Source organism: Melozone crissalis, unplaced genomic scaffold (genome assembly GCF_028551555.1).
Source record: "Melozone crissalis strain CALT ecotype California unplaced genomic scaffold, PUWL_Pcris_2 ptg000254l_1, whole genome shotgun sequence".
NCBI classification, from domain to species: domain Eukaryota; kingdom Metazoa; phylum Chordata; class Aves; order Passeriformes; family Passerellidae; genus Melozone; species Melozone crissalis.
Window position 1 is genome coordinate 1230646 of NW_026536012.1, and position 26290 is coordinate 1256935.

Sequence of the window (26290 nt, forward strand, 5' to 3'; positions counted from 1 at the left end):
CTGTGGCCAGAAACACCATTGGTGCAGAAAGGATCCACTGTCATATCTGAAACATCAGTTCCAGCACAGATTGTTTTTCAACAGGTATCTTACAAATATCTCTGCATTCTTTTTCCCTTGCTAAAGTAACCAGGCAGTGACTCTGCATTCAGTGACTGGGCCTGAAAACCAGAAACTAAACTGGATTAGAAAAATAAAAGTGGAGAAAGGAAGCAGACTTCATGGGCATTAATACCTCTGTGTACTCACTGATACCTGAGCTGCTGGTGTCATCCCTGAGCACCTTCTCAGAACATGTCAGAGGGGAACACAGGGAAACAACAACAACAAAAAAATCAGAATGCAAAACTTTTTTAGTTTAAAAGCTCTTTAAAAAGACAAGTGCTTGCAACTAATTTTAATACTAATTAAAATTACTGGTTCCTTGAAGGATACAATGTCTTAGTTAATTGCTCTCTATAGCAGAAAATCAGGCTCAGGGGGAAAACATGTTTCATAGGCGTGATCACTTAGTGAAACAAACAAAAACTCTGAAATATGTAAATGAGTAGAACATGTTCCAAAGCAGTTTGTGAGAGTGCAAATAGCCTGTGCTGTTCCCAGAGAAGCCCCAGCACTCCAAAATATTTACCAAGAATGAGATGCTAAGAGGATTCTTACCCTGTTTTGGAGACCTGCCAGTGCCTGGCAGCTGTAGTGATATTTTAAATGGTTTAACATATCAGCAATAGGTGATCTAGATTAAAACAATCTGGCGTCCAACCAGACAAGGGTTTGGACAGCAGCCAGAAGTGAGCCCAGCAGCAGGTCCCAACATTCCCCAGCATGGCACAGCACAGCACAGCCAGGACAGCACAGCACAGCACAGCCAGGATAGCACAACACAGCACAGCCAGGACAGCCCAGCCAGCACAGCCAGGATAGCACAGCCAGGACAGCCAGGACAGCCCAGCCAGGACAGCCAGGACAGCACAGCACAGCACAGCCAGGACAGCACAGCACAGCACAGCACAGCCAGGACAGCACAGCCAGGACAGCCAGGATAGCACAGCACAGCACAGCCAGCACAGCACAGCCAGGATAGCACAGCCAGGACAGCCAGGATAGCACAACACAGCACAGCCAGGACAGCACAGCCAGGACAGCCAGGATAGCACAGCACAGCACAGCCAGCACAGCACAGCCAGGACAGCCAGGATAGCACAGCACAGCACAGCCAGGATAGCACAGCACAGCCAGGACAGCACAGCCAGGACAGCCCAGCCAGGACAGCCAGGATAGCACAGCACAGCACAGCACAGCACAGCCAGGACAGCACAGCCAGGACAGCCCAGCCAGGACAGCCCAGCACAGCCAGGATAGCACAGCCAGGACAGCCAGGACAGCACAGCACAGCACAGCCAGCACAGCACAGCCAGGACAGCCAGGATAGCACAGCACAGCACAGCCAGGACAGCACAGCCAGGACAGCCCAGCCAGGACAGCCAGGACAGCACAGCCAGGACAGCCAGGATAGCACAGCCAGGACAGCCAGGACAGCACAGCACAGCACAGCCAGGACAGCACAGCCAGGACAGCACAGCCAGGACAGCCAGGATAGCACAGCACAGCCAGGAAGCACAGCCAGGACAGCCAGGATAGCACAGCCCAGCCAGGACTGCATGGCTGGCACAGCACAGAGGGGCTGCCTCAGAGGCTCAGCCCCAATGGGCAGGCAGAGGAGTTGGTCCTGTCTGGTTTGTACAGCTGAGCCCCAAAGCCACGCAGCAATTCCCAGGCAGGAAACCCACCCTGCAGCCCTCGTTTCAGACAGATGGATGAGCTGCCCATGCTGTGCACCCCCAGCATCCTTGGTGGTGTCTGTGAGTCACTGTTCCACGTATCTGCCAGCAATGCCAGGGCTTGGTGCCCATTCCAGGAGCTAGACTTTAGACTTTTCCCATCCTGTGTCCACGGTGCACAGCTGGCATGGTTTTGAACTGATTCAATGCATCTCTTCAGCTGTGGAATGTCACCAGGTTCCAGCTGTTTGAGGCACATCTGAGGCACAACCATCAGAAGCCAATGACAGGCAACTGAAAATACCTGACACTTCAGGGAGTTAAAAAAGCCTTCCTGATGAGCCAAGAATGAGTTTTGCCAGTGGCAACACTGTTGGATAGTTTGCTTTGCTCACATATGCTCACTTTAATAATTAGTCTTTTTTTCTTTTTGCTGCACATCTTGTTTTTCCCTAAGTGCAACCTACTTTTCATTTTGAAGTTAATTACTAATTAGTACAATATAGGAAAGCAGAAAGGACTATGGGAAGCTTTTCCAAACCTATACAATTATCCATTTCCATGGGTTTGCTTATTACCAAACTTCTGCCTGCTCAAGTGACAGGGACACTAACATTTTGGAAGTCCACATATATGTTCCTAACCACAGGATTCTTTCCCCCAACTGTTACAACCATACACATAAGTGTCACTTATAAATATTTCAAGACTGTTAAATGATGATCTGTCAGCATTCCAGTTCCTTACAGTCACACTGCTCTGCTCACCAAGGCCTTCTCTGATGCCCTGGTTCTCCTGCAGCCCCAGAGGGGCTCCCAGGGAATCTCTGCCAAGGCAAATCCCTGCATCCCTCTGTGTCTCTGCTCACCTGTCCCCGGGAATTGCCAGTCCCGTGTCCGAACACCCAGGTGTGGCCACACCTGCAGCCCTGGGCGTGAGCTTTAGAGGGTACCTGCACAAGGCAGCTTTAGTGGCACAAACACTCACCCCAGCATCAGTCAGCCCATTGGCAACCAGAGGTGGACACTGGAGCTCAGGCCCTGCTGCACTGGCAGGGCTTATTCCTACAGTTAAACCCCTGGCACAAACTGAAGGAGCTGCACAGACTGGTACAGGTATTTAATAGGCCTGAGTGAACACGTAGGCATGGGTATGGACAGAGAAAGCACAACCCTCTGAGACATGTGCAGACTAAACACACACATGCAAGCAGCTCTAGTACAGGAATGTCTCTAGGAGCAAACACACAGCAACCACTTGATCACGTTTGAGTTTCCAGTTCCGTGTCTATTGATCTGAAGTGACTCACAGCACCAATCCACTCAAAATCCTGCTCATTTCAGTGTCTTTTCCCTCCTTGAAAAGGCAGTTACAGTCCCCACCCTGCGGGGCTGAGTCTGCTGCACCCACCAAGCTCGGAGTGCCTACGGGCTGCTGCACACCCAGCCCCGAAGGGATTTTGCCTGGCCCAAAAGGGTCCTGGGGCCTCAGCGCTGCCAGAGGCGCAGCAGAGCTGAGAAGAGCCTTGGGCAGCAGGGAAGGGCAGCCAGGCTGAGACAGCTCTAAACTCACCACCCTCCTGGCAGCCTCAGCTGAGGCTCCACTGGCTCCTCCTGAGTGACTCCAGCAAAAGCAGAAGGCCAAGCTTTATGCATTTACAAATACCTGTTGCAATTGTTCTGATTTAACAAATTTCAACGTTTCCACGTGCTGAGAATGCCCTGGAGTGTGGCCAGCAGCAAGCCTGGATGCCCAAGGGGAGGGAAGCCCCCCACACGCTCCTGGCACGGGGGCACTGTGCAAGCAGGAGGGCTCCCCTGCCCTGGCATGGGTGGGGAAGATGCCAGGATAACAGCCCTGCCTGCCTGCAGGAACAAGCGGTGCCTAGGGGAGGAGGGGAAGTTCAGTCAGCCCAGTACTTCTCTGGTTTTCAAGAAAAACAAGGCAGACAGCTGTGGAACAATCCTTGTGATTACTGTCCTCGTCCTTCCAAAGGAGTGCTGCTTTCCCGGGCTGGCAGACACAAGCTTGTTCCAGTTGTCTGCTGCACGCTGAGGAGCTGCTCCAGTGAAACGTGACAGGCGGCTGCGCTATTCACAGAGTGAAGAGAGAGAGGAGCGACATCCCAGCCGGCACAAACCCGCGGTGCGCTGAGAGCATGTGGCAGGACACAACACCGAGGGGCTGCAGGAAAAGCTCAGAGCAGGGTTTCTTCCCCATCCTCTTCTGAGGACATGATGAGTGGGTCTGGGTTTGCACTATCCTACAAAACAACAACCAAACATCACAGAAAACGTGCTGAACTCGGAGCTGCTGAGGTACAGCTGTGACATTTACAAGGAGAGGCCGGAGTCACAGGGAAGCCGAGTGCTCCCAGGGCTCACCCCTGCCACCAGAACTGCGACACGCTCCCGGAGGGGAGGGAGGGCGGAGGGCTGTGAGAATTAGTGCCACAGCAAAGGGATTTATTTGCACGCGATTTGGGGCATAGGAAACAACGCAGAAGCCGCCACTCAAAAGGACTTCTCATCCCTTGACCCAGCTACCGTCAGCAGACATTTGAGGAACGGGCAAGGAATGGGACGAGGTGGCGCATCCCGTCTGTGACAGGAATCAGCCTGGGCACTGCTGGGGGCAGTGGCTGCCCCAGGCAGGACTCACCTGACGGGAACTGCGGCTCCTGTCGCCCCCGTCAGCGGCTGCCGGGCTCCCTCCGACGGGACCGTCCTTCCTTGGCTCCGCGGCTGCGGCAGCAGGCCCGGCGCTGGCCGAGACAGCGGCCACCTCGCCCTCTCTGCTGTTCTCAGGGGCACTCGGCTGCTCGTCCCCGGCTTGCCCTGCATCCCGCTCCATGCCCGGCTCCTGCCGCCCGTGCCCGCCCCGCGCTGTCCCTGTCGCTGCCGGCTGTGGCGGGGTGCCCGGGCACAGCCCCTCGCCTCCCGCTCCTCTCGCCCTCGCCGCCACTCCCCCGTGCCCGGGGCCGCTCGGGGGGGTCTGTGCAGCGGCCTGCTCCCCCAGCGCCCCCGCTCCGAGCCCCGCTGGGTGCCCGAGCGGCTCCGTGCCCGGCTCCGGCTGCCGCGCTCCGGCGGGCCCCGCGGCCCGCGCCTCGCCCCCCGCCGCCGCCTCCCGCTGCCCCTCAGGCCCAGCAGCCGCGGGTGCCCCGGCCGGCCCTTCCCCGGCCCCTCCCGGCTCCCGGCCCGCCGCCGACACCGGCTGTGCCCCTGCCCCGCCCTGTGCCCCCGGCGCCGCTGCCGCCACCCCGGCCTGTGCCATGGCCCCAGTGCCCAGCCCGCCAGCCCCGGGCACTGCGGGCCCGGCGGGCATTGCCGGCTCCCCGGGCCCTGCCGGCGCCCCGGGCAGCGCTCCGGGCCCGGCCTGCCCGCCCAGCACTGCGATGGCCACCAGCCCCGGCTCCCCCTCCCCGGGACACCTCCCCTGCCCTCCCACCTGCCCACACCTCAGCCACCCCTCTGCCCCCGCTGCCGGCTCCTCTGAACCTGCTGCTCCATCTGTGGCCTCCTCTTCATGCCCCGAGCCCGCTCCGGCCGCCCCTGCAGACCCTCCCGCCGCCTCTCCCTCGGGTTTTCCTCCCACTGCTCTCTCTGTCTCTGCTTCGCTGCCCTCAGATGGGTTTCCACTCCAAAGTGCTTCTGCTGCGCCCTCCTCCTGCACTGCCCGTGTCTCCTCCACCTGTGAAGACCCTTCAGTGACAGGATCCCCCCGAGCAGCCCCCAGTGCCCCTAACCCAGGTGCCACTTCCAGTGCAGGACCCTTGTCAGCCTCCACAGACTCTGCTCTCGCGTCCTCCACTCTCTGGAGAGCCTGAGCACTCTCAAGTGCTGCTGCAGCTCCTGGGACAGCTTTCCCCATCTCCAGCCACTCTTTCTCTGACCCTTTCAGCTGGGAAAACTGACTTGGCTTAACAAACCCTTTCCCTCCAGACATTACTTCTCCTGTTTCCATATCCCCTAGTGCTTCCCAGAGAGCCCCAGGCTTCCCCAAAGCCTCCTCCCCTTCAGAAAAGTCTTCATCAACAGCCTTTACTCCTTCAGGGCCCACAGCTCTGGCATTCCCATCTGTAGCTGCCACACCAGCATCCTCCCCAGCGTCCTCTCCCTCTGACACAGCCGCCACCGTCGTGTCCTTCCCTGCAGACCCTCCCTGCCCCAGGGACTCCCCTGCCTCGGACACTGGCTCGCCCACCTCCTCCTCTGCTCCTTTGAGGCCTTCATCTGCAGCCTCCACCTCAGCGGTGCCCCCAGCCCCGTCCTGCCCCTGGGGCACGGCTCTGTGTGCCTCCCCGCCTGGCAGTGCCCCAGCTGGCCCCTCTGTGCCAGCTGCTGCCTTGCCCAGTGCCACCTCTCTGTCCGTGCCCTCCTCCAGCACCCGCTGCTCCCCAGCTGGCCCCTCTGTGCCCAGCTCCACTGCCGGCCCTGTTCCCTCTCCTCGGGGCCGTTCCTGTGCCTCGGTGCCCTCCTCAGGCGCAGATTCCCCCAGCGCAGCCCCCGTGCCTGCCTGGGGCAGTGCATCCCCTGCCCCTGCAGCTTTTCCTGCGGCCTCTCCGCTGCCAGCATCTCCCCCAGCAGCCCCGTCCTGCTCCGGGGCTTGTCCCGGCCCCGTGGCCTCCCCTGCTCGTGCCGCTGCCTCCTGCACATCCAGGCTTCTCCTCCCTCCTGCCAGGAGCCTTCCATCTGCTGCTGTTGGGAGAGAATCAGACATTGGTTTGCTCAGCAGCCTGCCTGAGTGCTGCGCGCTCCACAGGGTTAGTGCTAAAGGTGCCATTGCTGCCCAGCCATGAGGGACAGCAGCCTGGGCACCCACAGAGACCTTGCTGTGCTGCTGCTCATCACATCCCTGCACTCTGACCATGATTGACTACTGCTGTTCTGGCATCTGGCATAAAGAATTTAACTAAAAGTGTTGATGCAAGGCCAGTCATGCTTGTCCTGCCTGCTCTGCCTCCCTACCTACCTGCAGGGAGCTCATGTGTAAGCTTGACAGTGACACTCAGAAAGTCAGAAATAGCCGACAAATTGCTCATGTGAAATATGCACAGAAAGGACAAAGAATTGTGGATTCTGTAATTACACCAGGGAATAATACAGGGTTAATTCCTGCCCCTGGGAACCACGGCATTTCCCAAGGAGGCTGCACACTACCAGGAAGCACATGGTACCTCACTACATTCCTGCTTTCCACAGCCATTTTCTGACTCACAGTTGTTTCATGGCCTGCATTCTTCTCCTAGAACCATTTAACGGCCAAAAAAAGCATTCATTATACATGACTACAGATGCCACCTAGTCATCACCTGATTTTTACAAGTTAGGTAAGAAAAAAAGCACAAGGAGACTTTGATAGCCAAAGGAAAGGGAAAGGGCAAACACTTCCATTACAAGACTTCAGGTAATCCTTGCGTCTGACTGACAGCCAATCTTACCTCCACTGGCACCATGCTCTGTATTTGCTACATTCTTTTCTTCCTCATTGGCACACAAATCACCAGGCTCGGGGTCAGAATTCACAGGATGATCATTTCCAGTTGCTTTGGCTGTTTCCTCCTGGACTGGTTTGCAGTCTTCAAAAACTATTACAAAGAAAACAGGAAGCAAGAAAGAGAAATCATTAAAGAGGGAAAAGGGAGTAGAAACCATTCAGCCATCTCAGCTTTAAAATGGTTTAAAATTCATTTTTGGCCAAATCCTTTCACTTTAAGCACTAGCAGACTGAGCCAGTGTTAATGCTGTGAGTGGGTATTGAGCCCACAGCAGCTGCAGCACGGATGAGTGCAAGGCAAACAGAGCAGCACAGGCACGCAGAGCTGTGCAGAGGGACTGTACTCACCCCCTCCTTCCTCACGCCAGGGAGGCTCTTCGTTGCCATCCTCCTTGCTCAATACCCTGCTGTCCCAAGGCACTGGAGGACGTTCCTCCTCCTCATTCATGTCACTTTCTCCTGACCCAGTCTGCTTGAATTCCCCGTTAACCTCAGGATTTTGATGCTGCATTGCCCTTATGTTTTCATGAAAAATTCTAGTATCTTCCCTTGCTGTTAGATCTTCTGGTTTTGTCTTGTCTGCTTCATCTATTCCTTTCTTTTCCAATGCAGAATTCTCTTGATTTTCCTCCACTCTGAGCAGTTTCTTCTCCCCATTCTCATTTCCACAGTGTGCATGTGCTGCACTATCAGATGTACTTTTGATATTGCAGTCCTCTTTGCAATTCTCATGGTCTGCCTTCATTTCAGCTTGTGAGTCAGTCTCAGCGCTGCACTGAGTGCTCATGGATGAGAGAGAGTCTGCAGGCCTCCTCTCTGAAAACAGCAAATTTTAATTTAGTATTTGTCACTAAACCTCTGCATTCACTGGGCACTCACAAAGGGACACAATCCCATCCAGTAGCATTCTCTGAATTATACCACATGAGGATATTGTGACAAAATTCCAGTAAGTATGAATAGAAGAACATTGCCCAGATGTATGAAGTATTAAAATTAAACCATTTAACATGGAGGGTTTTTTTCTGATAATAGAAATAAATCAAAGATTCATAGAGTAGTTCTATCAATCACATAGAAATACATCTCCAAATGCACCTCTAAATATGGCTTTAGACAGGGTTTAATACAGACTCTTCAGCTTCATTAGATAAAAGACTTCAACCACAGCAACAATCCCTCAGCGCCCTTCTGTTAACTCATTGAATATGTGTAAACCCTTCAGGTAGAACTGGAGATGAAGTTCACTGTCTCCTCTAGAAAAGCATACAGGCACCATCATATTAAATTCATAAATGGAAAGTTTGAGGGGAAAAAAGGCTGTAATTCTTCATCAGGCAGTGAGCTGAACAGCAGAGCTGCCTGCTGCACAGCCTTGCTGCTGTCCACAATCTGCAGGGTTCAAGAAGAGATTGGTCTAACTCAAGACCGAAAAATCTGGTCAGGCCAAGAAAATAAAAGTGTCAGAACTATAATCCATGCAGAAGTGCACTGCACTTCAGTGGCATCATTAATAGCAGATAAAATACATTTCAGTAGGAAGGGCACATGCAGATCAACATACGTACTGGACACGTGCAAACTGTAAAACATGCATCAGGTCAGCTTCTCCAAGCCTTGTCATGACCAAAACTAACCTGGTAGATCATCTTCAGAGTCCCTGTCATCAGAATATCTGCCACTTCTATCTTTCTCACTGTCAGAGGCCTGCAGTGCCTTCTGAGATGAGGTTTCAGTCTTCTTTCCATAGTCTAAATTATGGTTTTTATCATTTGAGGATGACTTTGACATTCCATTCATTTGATCACCAATCTGTCCCTCTTCATTAACTTCTTCATCTTCAAAATCTTCATCATATTCTAAAATAGAAGAATTGTACTGTGAGACAGGAAACAGAATTCACAATTTAAAAAGTTCTTTTTAAGCAGATGGAAACACTGAGCCAGTGTTAACGTTCTGAGTTGATATTAATTAACATCATTAATCTCCTTTTGCCCTTGAATTTGCACAGTCTTTTTAAAGCCATGAGAGAATCTAAGACCACAGATAGGAATTGTGAGAGCATATTATCATAAAAAAGCATTGTGTTTTTCATAGAGTAGCAAAAATGTAGCAAAACTAAAGGTATGAGGAATACATTAAACCAAAAATAAACAAAGTTACCAGCCATGGAAAGTGAAAAATTTAGAGCTGGGAAAACTCAGAAATTAAATGTAAGAATCTCTTGTAACAGGAGAAAAAACTGGATGTGATGAAAAGAAATTAAAAGCAATTGAGAAAGCTGGAGAAAGGTAATATATTATACCGCAAAGTACAATAAATGTATATTGACATGGCTGAATAGCAAAGAAGTGTCTTATAAGCTCAATGAATTTAATGAACTGCAGCCAAAGGGCACTGCAGAGGCGCTCTGTTATCACAGCGCTCTAACATGCTCCTCCAGGACCCGGGGGAAAACCCAGCACAAAGAAAGCCTGCACAGAATCACCACCCCTATATCCACATTCTGGAACTCGGGCAGGCACCAGCCTGACGTCTGACGGACCACAGAGTAATCGTCTGATGGACATCTGATGGATCCCTGAGCTGGCAGGGACCCCCAGGGACCCTCGGTGCAGCTCCCGCCCTGCACAGCGCTCTGCCTGGCTCGGGGGCGAAACCCTCTGCATGCAGGTGCATTGGAGAGCTCCCCTTGCCCCAAAGCTGCGCTCTGCACATCCCAGCACAGCACGGGCACGTCGGGGATTGCCGCCCAAAATCCAGAGCAGCCCTGCAGCCGCGGGCTCCCTGCGCACGCAGGAACACGCTGCACCACACGGGGCAGCTGCACTGCTGGAACACACTGCGCCACGCAGGTCAGCTGCACTGCTGGAACACACTGCACCACACGGGGCAGCTGCACTGCTGGAACACACTGCGCCACGCAGGCCAGCTGCACTGCTGCCACACCAGCTGCACTGCTGGAACACACTGCACCACGCAGGGCAGCTGCACTGCTGCCACACCAGCTGCACTGCTGGAACACACTGCACCACGCAGGGCAGCTGCACTGCTGGAACACACTGCACCACACGGGGCAGCTGCACTGCTGGAACACGCTGCGCCACGCAGGCCAGCTGCACTGCTGGAACACACTGCACCACACGGGGCAGCTGCACTGCTGGAACACGCTGCGCCACGCAGGCCAGCTGCACTGCTGCCACACCAGCTGCACTGCTGGAACACCGTTCCTCACTTTGCAGGTTTTATTGCTGCCCTCCCTTCCTTCCATCAGGGCTTTTAACGCACGGAAGTGACAGAACACCAAGGACAGAAATGAAGAGTTCCTGATGCAGAACCAGTCAGGCAAACAAACAATTACCAAGACAATGAGAACTAAGGGAATAAGGAGATTTATTTTTCTGTATTAAAAATCAATTGAGATTCCAATTGCAGTGTTGGCAGTGAGGTCTCTGTCAGAAGGGCAGTTCCTCCTGAAGGAAAAAGGCTTCATTAATCCCAAACACACATCCGGAGGGACTAACGACTGTCAGATGAGTAGCAATACTGCAGAACTGTGAAAGCAAAAATAGGAATAGGAAGTAGGAATTAAAATCTCTCTGTGAATGTGATTGCCTTCAAAGAAGATTATGATAAGAAGGAAGTAAAGGCAGAGACTGAGCTTGATGCCTCTTCCATAGCTGAGTACACCTTCCACTATCCCAGACTGCTCCAAGCCCCGTCTGACTTGGACTTGAGTGCGTCCATGGATGGGGCAGGCACAGCTGCTCTGGGGATCCTGTGTCATTGCCTCACCACCCTTCCTTACTCTCTTTCTTGGCTCTTGCAAACCACCTCATCCTGTGGCATGGCTGAAAGGAGCCCCTCCAGTTCCAAGGCCCAGATACAGACATCACCGCGTTTCTCATGCCCCAGTCAGAGCCGGCAGTCCACAACCCCAGACCTCCTCCAGAACCATCCCCTCCCATTTCTCATCCCCTGCTCATGTTTGGGAATACTGTACCACTTTCACTGGTGGTTCCCTGAGTGGTGGTTTCCTGAGTGGTGCCTTCAGTCTCCACAAAAGATCGGTCTTCTGTTTGTGCTTCTTCTTCTACTTCTTCTGCTTCTATTTCTTCTCCTTCTTCTTCTTCTTCTTCCTCTTCCTCGCAGCACTCCTGTTCAGAGTCGACTGTTTCGTCGATAGTGTCCACGCTGTCCTCCTGGCTGGCTATGGTGAGTGACACCGAGTCCTCAATGGATTTGGGCGGCATGTTGCTGTCACAGGGCTCGCTGTGCGCGCAGTAAGGAGAGCAGGAGCACATGTGCGGCCTCGAGTAGAACTTCAGCTTCTTCTTGGGAGGGTACAGCTTTTTGTCCAGACCCATCGCGAGAAAGCACCTATAAAATAACGCAGATTGGGAAGTGTCACATTTTTCCTCCTTTGAACAGGAGAGGGCAGCAGACACAGCGAGCTCAGATTGTCATTAGCAGGGACAGCAATGCCCTTCTGCCTCTGCCCGCCTCAGCGGCTCGCAGGAGAAGCGCCCCGAAATCCCCGAGAGCGCCCCCAGCACAGATGCAGCTCTTCCTTGGAGCACAGCAAAGCTGCCTACACTGAGGCAACAAACAGAACCAAAATTATTACAGGTGCCCATTCATTTGAAGCTGCACCGAGCATTGGCTGCGAAGACAGGACCACTGAGAAAGGCAGACGTGCTCTGGACCCAGATCCTGCTGTAACTCCCAGCAGTGTGATAACTGAGGGTTTGTGGGTAACACCGGGCGTTCTGTACTTATCTGCTGGGTCTAAGAACTGTGCGGGAAGAAGAAGGTAGAAAGTAATTTTCTGTTTCTGTTCTGTTTGCCTACTTAAAAGAAACCCAAAGAGATGGAAAACAAAGCATTTTGAATGAGTTGTCGAGACTGCCCCTCTTGTATAAAATGGAGTGATATGCCCCCCCCTCTCTCACAGTCAGGAGCTCCACAGAACTGCAGACCTTGGCCAGAGAAAGCTCTCAGAGCAAGGCATGCAGCGTGGTACAGAAACCACTGCAGCATCCCCTCGCTGTGAGCCAAAGCATCGACCCACCAGGGAGAATCAGCTGGGAACCAGAGTGGGCATTCCATGTATGTCATAGAGCAGAAAACAAACCCAAGTGCACTTGGCCTGAAGGGGTGTGAAAATGGTTGTCATTTATGGGCAAAATCAGGTTAATGGAGATGATTTTTAGTCATCAGATAAGGTCAGCTGGATTGATAACAGGCAGGAAAAGAGAGATATCACTAAGTGTAAGAGGGAAAGGGGGACAGAAAGGGAGAGTAACTTAGGAATTAATTAATCCAGTTTTTGGATACTATATTAAATTCTGAAAATTCACTTCACATCTTTATAGAAGTCACAAAAAGCTGAGATTGGGGCATTTCCTAAAATCTATAGCCACTAAGGCATTCTGAATTCAGATGCTTCTCACTCCTTTGAACATGCAATGAACATAAATCATGTTTGTTGTTAGACTGGAGCAAAAACTATGGTACAATAAACTAGCATTTTTTGCAAGAATTTAGTCCTTTCCTGAAGGAACAGACCACACCTCTGTGAAGAGTCTCTTGTTCCAACTGCTAGCTGCTCTTTTAAAAAATATTTATTAAAATAATACAGAAGATTTTAAATTATCCACATGTCCGTAAGTTTATGTATGGCCTGAATTAACAATTACAGAAAAGGAAGATTTTATGAAAATTAAAGCCTCTTGGCAGAATCACAGCTGTTGGTCACAGCACTGACATTTGCCCAAGACCTTTCTGCACAGATTTGGCTTCTGAACCATAACAAATATTCAGTGCTGCCTTATTCTGAAGCTAGGACTATTACAACAGAATCTCACTTCAGAGGCAGAGCTGCTTAAAAATCAATTATCGCCAAAAAAGCCTCTGGAAACCACAGCTAACGGAGCAGCACGCTCGGTGTTTATTCCACGGCCACTGTGCCACAGCCACACGGGTGGCACATGGAGCCCACCCCAGAGGCACTGCCCCCTGCTCCAGCACGGGCATGGGGGCACACAGCATGGGAACCGGCTGAGCTGGTGCCCTGGGATGGGAGCCCTGACAGGAGCCCCCACCCTGCCCCAAGCAGTGTCCCCATATTGTGCACACAGCCCTGGAGGCTGAGCTGGTGCCCTGGGATGGGAGCCCTGACAAGTGCCCCCACCCTGCCCCTTCCACGGGGCACTGAGAAACAGAGCAGGCTCCACAGAGCTGCGTGGATGGAGCCAGGGAGACGAAAGAAGAGAAACAAGCTGGAAACTCTCCAAGTCAAGTCCTTGTGAGCAAAGCGCGCTCTGTCCATACCTGTAGCAAGGAGGGGCTCCTGCCACGTGCAGCACCCTGAAGTAGGTGTTTCTGCGCTGCAGCCGGCACGGCCTCTTGGTCTGAAAGCCTCTGTACTCACAGCAAGAGCTCAGCCTGTCAACTTGGAGCCCGTTCAGGAAAAAGGTGAGGCTGAACGGGTAACCGAGGTACCTCTTAGAGATGAACTGGAAGGTGTCTGCAATCACAGAAAAAAAGGGTTCAAAGAAGAACATTGTGCTTCACTGTCAGCCTGTAGCAACTGCTCTATCTTAACTGCATCGCCACAGCATCACCACGTCACCCTCTGTGGACAGGCACTGGGGTTCTCAGGTCTGTCCAACAGTCGGTTCAACTCCACACACACAGCCCTGGCTCTTGCCAGCCCCAGAATCCTGAGGTGGGACAGCTGGGACAAGTGTCACACTGTCAGCCTGGCCACTCACTGCTACAGCAGGACAAAGACCAGAGCCTCCCAGCCATTTCCTATGTCCAGTTTTCCAGAACACGATTCATCTTTTACTGCTGTGATGAAATTGCACTCACACTTCCCAAAAAGAGATGGGAACTGGGCTCTCACTATGTACTTTTCCTTCTGGAATAAGAAGCAACATTCACTGACCCATATTAGCAACTCAGATAACCCCCCTTTAAGGATAGTTTATTACTACAGCTGCTCTATTAACCATATATCTCTAGAGATAATTAGCATAAGCCACAAGCATTTTGTTAAATCAATTCTCTAAGTTCTTCTACCATCATTGCAAAAGCAATTGTAACCTCACTTTCAATCATGGGACAGTAGATCCAGGTCTAATGTGGAGGCAGATGGTATAAACATCCCTGGATGCATACATCTTGACCAAGCTGAGCTGTAATCATTCTGATGTCAGGGCAAAGTTTTAGCAAAAAAATGATGTTGCCACAATCAATACAAACTCTCTGGCTCCATCCTTACCTCCTTCCAACAGGTCGCCTTTATAGACACAAATGTTTTCTGTTCCACAGTATTGCTGATAGACTTTGATTTCATCCTTGTGATCACGGAGTGACACGTGCTTACTCTTTCCCAGGTAGATCATGGTGACCAGGGCGTTGCTGCACAATGGGGACTTGGGGAACCCATTGGTATTCTGCAGCAGAAAATGCACAGAAATGCCTTCAGCTCCCAGCTCCAACAAGGGGCAAAAACAAAGCTCACATCAGTGCAGCTCACGCTGGAGACTTCCAGGCTTTTATAACAAGAGGCGAGCTGATTAAATGGGGAAGTGTTTGTAACATGCAGAGGGTGTGGGATACGTTTCCAACTGAAAACCCAATGCACTGAATAGCCCCAGATTTCAAGGGCCAGGTTTAATGACCCATATCATCCCACCCAGTCCAGGGTTCCTGCAACGTTATTTACAGGAGTTAAAACTGGCTGCAGACAGTGTAACTGATGCAGTGTTCATAGACTCAAGGCATTTCACAAATCCCTGAGATTCTAGTGCCAGAGACAGGATCAGACAGACTGAAGTGGCAGGCTTTGAATAACTGTTAATCTGTGTTGTTGTTCAGCCCCTTTTTTCTCCCCAGCTGATGAAAATCACCAAATGTTTTAGTTTACAGGGACATGCATAGCAATTATATATGTTTTAATAGTTATACATTTTCTTTATGCAAACTAGGTATGCACATCTTTCAGCATCAGGCAAACACACCAGTGAGGGATGCAATGCGCCCGTACGGGGACAGAGAGCACTCACGTTGATCAAGAACTGCTCGTTGAAGCCCGTGGTGGAGTGGAACCATCTCTCGACGGGCAGCCCGCGCCGGATGCCGGGGATGCAGCGGTCCCCGACGTGCGGGCGCGGCGGCGGCACCGGGGCCGCGCGGCGGCGGCGGCGCTTGCTGGGCCGGTACGGGGACGCGCCCGACATGTAATCCATGGGGTTCCGGAACTTGAGCTCGCTGCTCTGCCTCTGGAAAAACATCCCAGTGACGGGACACCGCTCCCGCAAAACCCCGAGCACGGAACCGGCCACGGTCTGACTGCCCGGTACAGCGAGCAACGGGCATCTTCTGACACAGCTCCTGAGCCAGGGCAGGCACCCTCCTGACACAGCCCCTGACCCAGGGCAGGCACCCTCCTGACACAGCCCCTGGTCCAGGGCAGGCACCCTCCTGACACAGCCCCTGACACCGAGCAACAGGCACCCTCCTGACACAGCCTGACCCAGGGCAGGCACCCTCCTGACACAGCTCCTGAGCCAGGGCAGGCACCCTCCTGACACAGCTCCCGACCCAGGGCAGGCACCCTCCTGACACAGCCTGACCCAGGGCAGGCACCCTCCTGACACAGCCCCTGGTCCAGGGCAGGCACCCTCCTGACACAGCCCCTGGTCCAGGGCAGGCACCCTCCTGACACAGCCCCTGGTCCAGGGCAGGCACCCTCCTGACACAGCCCCTGACCCAGGGCAGGCACCCTCCTGACACAGCCTGACCCAGGGCAGGCACCCTCCTGACACAGCTCCTGACCCAGGGCAGGCACCCTCCTGACACAGCCCCTGACCCAGGGCAGGCACCCTCCTGACACAGCTCCCGACCCAGGGCAGGCACCCTCCTGACACAGCTCCCGACCCAGGGCAGGCACCCTCCTGACACAGCCTGACCCAGGGCAGGCACCCTCCTGACACAGCTCCCGACCCAGGGCAGGCACCCTCCTGACACAGCCTGACCCAGGGCAGGCACCCTCCTGACACAGCTCCCGACCCAGGGCAGGCACCCTCCTGACACAGCCTGACCCAGGGCAGGCACCCTCCTGACACAGCTCCCGACCCAGGGCAGGCACCCTCCTGACACAGCTCCCGACCCAGGGCAGGCACCCTCCTGACACAGCTCCTGAGCCAGGGCAGGCACCCTCCTGACACAGCCTGACCCAGGGCAGGCACCCTCCTGACACAGCCTGACCCAGGGCAGGCACCCTCCTGACACAGCCTGACCCAGGGCAGGCACCCTCCTGACACAGCCTGACCCAGGGCAGGCATCCTTCTGACACAGCTCCCGACCCAGGGCCTGGCATTCTGCTCATGAAAATATTCCTGTGCTAAACCACTTTCTTTTAATCTGCAAGGCAACATCCATATTGCTTGAAAATGTCACCTTCAGAGATACAGACAGCACTGCACACCGAGATCTCATCTCAGACAGAACCCTGCACAGCCCTGCAGCACTGCTGCTCCCTTGCAGCTGGAAAGCACATCCCAGAGCAGCCAGTCATCCAACAGAAAACAGAAACATCACTTGGCCTCAGTGATACAGGATGTGCTTCAAAATGCTGCTTGCTCATCTGACTACAGATTTAGTGCTCTGCAGAATGAAATGGACCACAGCCCATAAGAGTAAGGCATGACTAGAGAACAAGTTCTGTAAACGCTGCATGCTGTGGCTCTGAGTTCTGCATCATGTTCTCAGAAATTACATCTGATTTAGTGCTCACAACTGTTTTGTCAGTTGTGAGCACTAAAGAAACCATTATATTGCCCATAATTTGAGTAGACATAAACAGGACCAACCAGCAAATTCTTGAAGAACCATGACCATGCAGATACACAGCAAGCACAGATCAGAAGGGAGCTATTTACACCAGTGGTAGCAGATCACAGTCCCACTCCAAAGCCCTCTCACCCCATGGAATGCATATCACAAAACCAATTACATTTTTCTAGAACAGAAGACAAGTCCAAATATCACTGGAAAGTAACTGCAAATATATCAAGACCATGTTTGACTCTCATTCTCTAAGCCCACTAGTGTGATTTAGTAGAAAGAATGATCAAAAAAAGGAATTTTTTGCTACTTTGCAGCTCCTTTGTAAGTGATGATGAAAACTTGTAGGACTTGCAACTGAAAATATTGCAAAGTTTCTGGAGTCAACCAGGTGCTGCCTCTCTCTCTCTACATAAGAGAAAATCTACATAGAGGGAGAAAATTTTGTATGCAGAAAGATTTTATACTATAAAAGGTAAGTCACCACATTTTTCCTCACTGTGATCAAGAACTGGGATTTAGACCAGTAAGACAGTGTCTTGAAAATTGAGGGGAAGTGAAAAAGGACAGTTTAAATAAAAGTTGATGCCATTTGAAAGGGATGTTCCCTGTCATGTACAGTTCTGGGAACCACAGTACTGAAACAATATTACAAAACTGTCCCTAAAGTGGGACAGTTTAATTTCAGAATGAAGTACAGCCTCACCCCACAGGCAAATTGCTGATAATGTTGCAGTGCATGGCACTTCTGTTTGGAAGCCTTTGATACAGACCCTGCTGCAGCCCCACCAAGAAGGGGGTATATTTCCTGTATATTTCCTGGAGCTGTATTTGGTCACAAGGAACTCTACAAAAGGAGAAAGAAAACAATGACAAAATCTCAGTGTATAGCTCCCAGTGCAGAGCAGCACCACAAAGAAAAATAATAGCACTGATGGAGATATCTGGAAGTGGTGAGTGATTACAGGTACCTGCAGGACATGACATTTTCTAGTCTGCCTCCAAAGAGCCAGACCCCTTTAGGCACCCCTAACTGACCATTCAAAACAACTCTTGGCCATAAATTCAAGGTTTGCTACTATCTCCTCACTATGCAGTCTTGTGGCAAACACAATGAACTCACAGAAACTGCAGCAGTGTGCTGTGACTTCAGCACGTGGACCCAGGGAGAATGCACAACAAAAATGTACCATTTTTGTTCAATTTCACAGATTTTTCTGACTGCTTTATTTCATGTTTTCCTTGTATACCCTTCAGAATACCAAGTTAAAATGTTAACATCCAACAGCACTGTTGAACTGAGGTTCACTCACCACCTTAGAGACGGGAGGCTCCTTGGCTCGGAAATAATAACGTCCATCACCATAATCAAATCTAAGTCTGGGTCCCCTCTATATGAAAAAAAAGGTCATTCAGGACTCAAAAGTTTCTCTTCAATCTGCATCAATTATCATTATTGATGTAGAGAAACAGTTGAAACTGACCTAGATATTTGACCTTTGACTTCAGGCTTTAGTACTATTATATTTCAAGTATATTTTCATTATATTAACACTCCTTCTTTGCTGTTCACAGAGAGCAACAGCCAGAGCTCCTAGACACAGCCTTCTGAAATGAGCTCCAGTCTGATTTCATTCCTTCAGCTCTGTTTTCTAAAAGACTCCCACCTTTTTCAGGGCTTTACAACATGCGTAACCTTGTCCGCAGCCCCTGCGCCCACTGACAACACTAAACACACTGATAGTGGCCTGCCTGAGGTCAGGAGGCAGCTCAAAGGGAAAGACTGAAGCAGATTGATCAGACAGCAAAGGTTTCTGGGGTTTTTCTGGGTTCCGATGTGCCATTCCTGCAACACTAGCTTCTAGGGATTCCTTAACCCAACCCAGCAAACGGGAAATGAGCCTCAAGTGATGAAGGATGTGGCCCTAATGCAGAATGCCCCAGGCAGTGAGTGCCCTGTGCTGTGTCCCTGGGCACACTGTCAGCTGTCTGTGCCCCATGGCAGAATGCCCCAGGCAGTGAGTGCCCTGTGCTGTGTCCCTGGGCACACCCAGCTGTCTGTGCCCCATGGCAGAATGCCCCAGGCAGTGAGTGCCCTGTGCTGGGGTCTGTGGGCACACTCAGTGTCTGTGCCCCAGGCAGTGAGTGCCCTGTGCTGTGTCCCTGGGCACACCCAGCTGTCTGTGCCCCATGGCAGAATGCCCCAGGCAGTGAGTGCCCTGTGCTGGGGTCTGTGGGCACACTCAGTGTCTGTGCCCCAGGCAGTGAGTGCCCTGTGCTGTGTCCCTGGGCACACCCAGCTGTCTGTGCCCCATGGCAGAATGCCCCAGGCAGTGAGTGCCCTGTGCTGGGGTCTGTGGGCACACTCAGTGTCTGTGCCCCAGGCAGTGAGTGCCCTGTGCTGTGTCCCTGGGCACACCCAGCTGTCTGTGCCCCATGGCAGCCATGCATTGCTGCTGCACTCACCCGCAGCGAGCGCCCGGTGCGCTCTCCGGACACCAGGGGACAGAGCGCGTGGTGGTTCCTGGGGGCCACGGGCGGGTGGGGGGCGTACAGGGGGGACACTTGTCCCATCAAGCGCTCGATCTGAAAGAAAGGGAATTTATGTCTCTGAGGCTCTGGATCCAAAACCAGCGATGTCTGTCTCATTACATCTGTCTGTCACTGCACAGCTGTGGCGATCAGCTGGCCTGGACCCGATGGAACAGCTGGTTAAGCAAAGAAAGAACATCATGGGAGAGTGTGAGACTTGTCCCCACCTCTGATTCATTTCCTGCAGCTCTCTCCAGCTGCTGACCCACTAGAATCAATTCATGTCTGTTTCTGTATATCTCACAATTCTTGGTTTGTTTGAAGGTCTCTTTCTTTTTTAAATTTGAGCGCGCCTGCCGCTTTCCTGCAGTGACTGCAGCCTCTCCCCACCTTCTCACCTCAGCAGCCCAGTGCTGGGATGGCTGCCCCCCTGCAAACAGACAGCTCTGCCTCTCACCCTCCCTTGCTCAGCCATCTGCCTTTCTCCTTTCCTTTCAGGTGAGCGACTCAGATGAATTCACTGAACAGATGAGGCGAGAATTCAATTACACCACTGGCTCCAGCCAGGCTCCTGCACCCAGCATGGCAGCACAGCACACACAGATCAGGTGTCTGCAGGTGTCTTTCTCAAGGAAGCAGTTCTGGTTTACGTTCCAAAATTATTCCAGCCCAGGATCCCTTGACAAGGTGCCTGAATCACTGCTTCCATGGGGTGACTCCCTACCACAGGAGTTCCATCAGCAAATGACACCTTTGCAATTTCCATAGTGACCAGTGTCTTTCAGGAAAATCTCCTCCTCTCTCTACCCCATGATTTGCCTATAGATGTATTATTTACAGTTTAACACACCTGACATTGTTTACCAGCTGCTCAATGAAGCAGCCACCTTCTCAAGGCACTCTTCTCAAAGCACTCAGGTTCCTAATACAGAAATAAAATTCTGAGCATGTTTCTGCCAAAATGAGGATGACTTTTCCCGTATGAATTCAGGTGATTGCATGGGGAGAAGAATCATTGACTTCTATGGGATTTCCATGACTGTAACTAGAGAATCAAGTTCAACCTACATGACAGCTAAATGAAGACTCCTAAAACTCTCTGATTTCTCACATGCCAGTTCTGCCCAAATCCTGTGGAGAGGCAAACAACCAAACACACGAACTCAGTGCTCATCAGCAGTCAAAAGCAGAGAGGTCTAGAATTACTGGGAGGAGAACATATCTTGAATTATTCATTCTGGTGTGGCTCCACATTTCAAAACAGAAATAGTAGAACGAGAAAAGGTAAAAAAATAACAACGGTAATGAGAAGCCTGGAGTGGTTCACCTAAGAAAAATTCAGACTGAGGACCTTCAGCTTGGAAAACTGAGAAGGAATGAGAAGAACATATGTAAAACCACAGACGCCTTGGAAAAAAAAACAACACTTAATAACTTTTGTCATACCGAGAACAATGGAGCATCGAACAGACATATCAGACAGCAGATACATTTATTACTATGCAGAAATGCAAGGAGATACCATTTCATGCAATTCATTATTAAATCACCCAACCAAGAGCACTGCAGAAGTAGAGGAATAACTAGATTCAGAAGGAATTAAATGCATAAATGGAAGCTCCTGAACTTCTGGACAAAGGACAAAGGAGATGTAACTGGGGCGGGATCATCCTCTGTTTGCCTGTTTCTTGTATTTGTCCACATCAGAGACAGAGCACTTGTCTCAATGAACCACTGGTCAGGCCCACGGTTACCACCCAACACAGCCAAACTGCTGAAGCCTTACCTTGGCTGACTGCATCGTCTCTTTCCTGGCAGAACAATCAAGTCTCCTGTTAATCCCCAGCTGATGATGATGCTATCAATACAAGAGGAAGAGAAATCCCATTACTGGCCATCATGAGATGTCAGTGTGTGCAAGAACTCTTGCTTCTGTCCTGCTTGTCCCATGCCTTCTCCCTGGCCACTGCTCTCAGTGAGCCCTCTAATAAAACTACTGTGTATTGAATCTCTTTGCATTTCACCTGCATGTATTCACACAGCCAAGGGAACAACTGAGCACTGGTACAGTTGGTAAAGTTGTAGGAACCAGCTCCATTCCTGATATCCCATAGGAATGTGCCCAGATTTTGCACTCAGAGAGCATATATATAAATATGTTCAAACTGGTTTGTTTTTATCAGAATTTTGTTAAGCAAACTAGCCCTGTGAATATCATCTCATAATCTGAGAGCTGTCAGAAAGCAATAAGGAAGGCAGGACAGTGCCTGCTCTCACAATAGCATGGTGTGACAGTGAGAGGCCCACGGAGGTTTCACGTGGGGAGCCTCAAGCACAAAGTCTGTCCTTTTCCCCAGCAGGAAAGAGCCTTCCAGGGAGCACGAGGGCACACATGGAGAACAGCCCAGTACACGTCAGCAGCCCCTGGCTGTCAGTGGGGAAACACCCGAGAAGGCTCATATAGTAGGAGTCTTAGTAAAATATCTGTATTGTATATTGAATATCTGTATATGGGCCTTGCCCTGATAAGCCCCGGTTGTTTTTGATGGGCTGCAGCTGCAATGTCCTTAATTGGGCTGCAGTTTTAGCTAGTGAAGATAACTGGGATAAAAGGGGCTGGGCTTGGCCAGTCAAGCTGAGCTGATAAGGAGCCCTGACGAAGAAGGAGCAACAAGCAGGAGAAGAAGTCAGAGCTGTGAAGAACTGCCCCCAAGAAGTATCACCGAGAAGCTACAAGACTTTAGAAATATGGTTGCGACAGTACGGGACTTTAGAAATACAACAACAAGACAACAACAGGCTCACTCAGTAAGGGCACACCTCAATGTCAAGGACCTTGTGATATATGGCATCAGCCAAGCAGCCCTGGACGTGTCTCTGGTGGTCCCTCCTTATGGCATTGAGGCGGTATTCCTTCTCCGGTATGATTCTGCCGCTCCTGGAGATCTGCCGTGCACAAACAGAATGCTACTGAAAAGGAGGAGATGAAATAAAGTGCGTTTTGAAACAATGCAGTTTCCCAGCAGACCGCTCCCTCGCTCTGGTTTGGTGCAGGTTCCCAGCACACCACTCCGTCGCTCTGGTTTGTTTCCCTCTGCCCTGCCGTGGTGAGGAGCTCCCCTTCCAGCACTGCGCTATCTCTGACCCCGTGAGCTCCCCCAGCCCCAGGGAAGGAGCAGCAGCCGCGTTTCTGACAGCCCAGGGCTCAGCCTCACCCTCCACAGGCCACGGGGTGGGAAGGATCAAACACCCGCTGCCCTGCTGCACCTCTCTGTGCAAACGAGTCACGCCCAGGAGGGCACCAGGTGTTTAACAAAATGTCCAGCTTATTCACCTTTACCAAATCCTTCAGTTTTCCATTAAATACTTCCGAAAAATAACACTGAAGCTATTTAAACTAGCCAAAGATGCTTACATTTCACAGTGTAAAAACCATGAGTGAACCAATGTGATTCTGTATATCTGCAAACTGAAACACTTTGCAGAGGGAAACTCGAATGAGTAAAAGGAAATATTTGGGGGGAAAAAAGCATAAAAACATTTTGAATTGAATGTAGAATTGAGGAAAAGTTTTCAGTCTCACCAGTCCTGATTTCTGAAGATGTCGTCTTATCCTGGCATTGCTGAAATATCCCACTAGGTGTTTGTCTGTAAGACTGTTATAGGTTTCAAGAATACTGCAATAAAAAATGGAGATGTCTATAATCTCCTTGACTGACAAATTATTACAGACTACATTGAACAGAGCTACCCACAGTTTACTACACAAAATGCACAACATATCTTACTTCCCCGTCTGGAAAACAGGACAAATAGAGAAGTCAGTGACACTAGGATGCAGTTGGTAATACTCAAAATCCTTTCACATTTGTACAGTCTGCACAGTCAGGTACATGTCACATAATATGTTCAGACTGATCTCTAGGCTCTCTGGGCTCAAGTTACACAAGAGACTGAACTGTTTTGTTTTCTTTGCTGTAGATTTAAATGCACTGTGCCTCTATTACATCCCTTTCAGCTGGATAACTCAGTTATATGTTTATTGCCAGGCTGATCTGCCACACACAAAAGCATATTCAAGGAAAGAAAGGAGAAATGCTTTGAAGTAAAGAGATCATGGATTTACAGGAATTTTACATAGGATTTCACTCAAAGGTAGCTGCCCACAATAAATTAAACTTTAAATAAACAATGTAGGTTACCCTTTTATGCCTGTTGGTTAAATACTGGTATTTATAGCAACTGCTCTATGTTACCTTTTTAATCCAGAGTTTGCATTTGAAACCACCAGATTCTACCAATTCTGCTAAGTATTAATTTATGGTATCACCTGGCAGCTGCATGTTGAGGCAGAGGAGAAACTCAATCCAACTCCTTTTAATTTACCCCTCCACCTAAGACATCCTGGACCACATAGCTAGTTAAAATGCAGCTCCCATCTGAACACAGTGATGTGGCAATTTCTGTTTCACCAAAGTCTCAGAACATGTATTTTCTCATTTAAATTATGAACAGGCTGGCCTTCAAATATATTGAATTAAATTCAGAGTTCAAAAGGGTATGAGAGGAAATAAGGAATTGTGTTGGGCCTGAGCCAACATCCATGAAATCATTGTAAGGAATGCAAGCAGGCCCGCCAGGGTCTGGCTGTGCCACAATTCCAGCCCTGGAACCTCCTGCAGCCATAAATGCTGGCATGGACCAGTGCCTGGGGGTAATTTTATATTTCAGGAACACTCCAGCAAAGCAACCACTGCTCCCGTTTAGCCTGCTCCAGTATCTACACAAGGACAAGAGAAGCTCTTGTCTGAGCTGTCTTGTTCAAGGTTCCGGTATTAAAGAACCACACACAAAAGTCACCTTTAAAACCTCTGCAAGAGGCAGAAGTGCAGAACTGACAAAATCCATGTTAGGAAAAAACACAGCAAAGGGAAAGCACCAGCCTCAGACAGCTCTATACAGCCTGTGTGTCACAGTAATCACATCCCTTTTCTGGGTATTCCTGGGACTCCTTTATCTCTGCCCATTTATCCTGTTCATTCTTCTCTCTAAAAATGCTGGGGTTTTATTAGAACAGCAGACAATTTTCCTGGCACAGAACCTAAACTGACTGATCTGTAGATTCCTGGAGTATGTCTAACGCTCTTCCCAAGATGAGTGTCATGTTTGTTTCTCTGGCATCGCAGCCAGTGACAACATGTCACTCTTAGGTCAGTAATTTTATATTTGAGGTTATTTAGAGTTCTATGATGCTATGATCATCGACACTATTATTTATTGACAGTATATTTGTTCTCAGCTGGCAGCTGACCCAAAGCCCTACACTCAGAGCCAGAGCTGTGTACCATGGTAAATTTTAAGACCGCTCTCACTCATTTGGAAGGATATCAAAACAAAGCCACAGCAGGCATCCTATGTGTTTTGTAAAGCAAACATTCACAGTTAATATTTCACAGTGCAATTAAATTGGAGATCACCAAATAAATGATGGAAGAGAGCACCAAAGCTTCAGTTATTAATTGGCAGTCACAGGGCACCATGGTGCCTGTGCTCCACCTGGCACCCGTGTGCCATCCACCCCCCCAGAGGAAGTTTTAAGCCTCACAACCGCACACGGAATTGGGAGCCAAAGGAGCGTTCTGCTACTGATCTCTTGTGCGGCCCAGGAGCAAGTTCTACGCTGCTTGCTTACTCAGATCATCGCCCACTATGCCAGGATGTGCCAAATTCTGTCACAGAGCCCTGCAGAGATTCTCTGTTCCTCGCTGTTTGTCTGTGACATCAGCTGGGGGGAGTCCGGATGCTCTGAACTCAACACCTGCAGGTCGGAAGGCAGGTAACCAGGGACTCACCTGCAGGCGGCAGCCCCTTCCCCACGGCTCCATGCCCCTGCGCAGAGGAGGCCTTACCGAGCGGAGCCCCGGCTCTGCAGGCAGGCAGCGCCCCCCCAGCCCCGCTCTCTGCCCCAGCCCCGCTCTCTGCCCCAGCGGGCCGCAGGGACGCGGCCCCGAGCCCGGCACGGCTCCCGCAGCGCCCAAAGGCGGCACGGACCGGCCCCGGCCCCACTCACCGCGGCTGCGGCGCGCTCATGGCAGCGGCAGCGGGGACAGCGGGGACAGCGGGGACAGCGGGGACAGCCGGGACAGCGCGGCTCCGGCACCGGCGCGTCCCGGGCGTCGCCAGGAGACGGAGGGAGGGACGAGGGAGGGACGAGGGAGGCAGGGACGGGAGGAAGGAAGGCAGAGACGCGCAAAGGGGAGGGAGAAACGGGAGACGGCCGGTGCTCCGCCCGCAGCCCCAGAATCACAGAACCCCAGAACTGCTGGGGTTGGAAGGGACCTCTGGAGAGGCCAAGCCCAATCCCCTGCCAAGGCAGGGTCACCTGGGACAGGTTGCACTGGAACGCACACAAGTGGGTGTGGAATGGCCCCACACCCTCCCCAGGCAGCTCTTCCAGAGCTCTGTCACCCTCCGTGGAGAGTTCTCTCTCACACTGAGGTAGAACTTGTTGTGCTTTAGGTCACGGCCACTGCTCCTCATCGTGTCGCTGGGCACCACTGAGCAGAGCCCGGCACCATTCTGTGACAGCCCCTGGATATATCTGTACGGATTGGTGAGATCCT

The 26290-nt window shown here is 51.3% G+C and overlaps 1 protein-coding gene across 1 annotated transcript; it reads right to left on the minus strand.

The window, feature by feature from the left end:
• Positions 1–1631: 1631 nt before the first annotated feature.
• Positions 1632–25799, minus strand: ERICH3 (glutamate rich 3). The gene is made up of 16 exons (XM_054294567.1): positions 25738–25799; positions 23251–23344; positions 22488–22613; positions 21454–21525; positions 19602–19721; positions 18449–18526; positions 17842–17943; positions 15353–15568; positions 14566–14740; positions 13611–13806; positions 11281–11657; positions 8915–9136; positions 7626–8093; positions 7222–7368; positions 4443–6478; positions 1632–4044 (listed from the first exon to the last, which is right to left on the minus strand). The coding sequence occupies exons 1-16, from the start codon at positions 25755–25757 to the stop codon at positions 3979–3981; spliced, it is 4515 nt and encodes a 1504-aa protein (XP_054150542.1). The 5' UTR covers positions 25758–25799; the 3' UTR covers positions 1632–3978.
• Between the last annotated feature and the right edge of the window lie 491 nt (positions 25800–26290).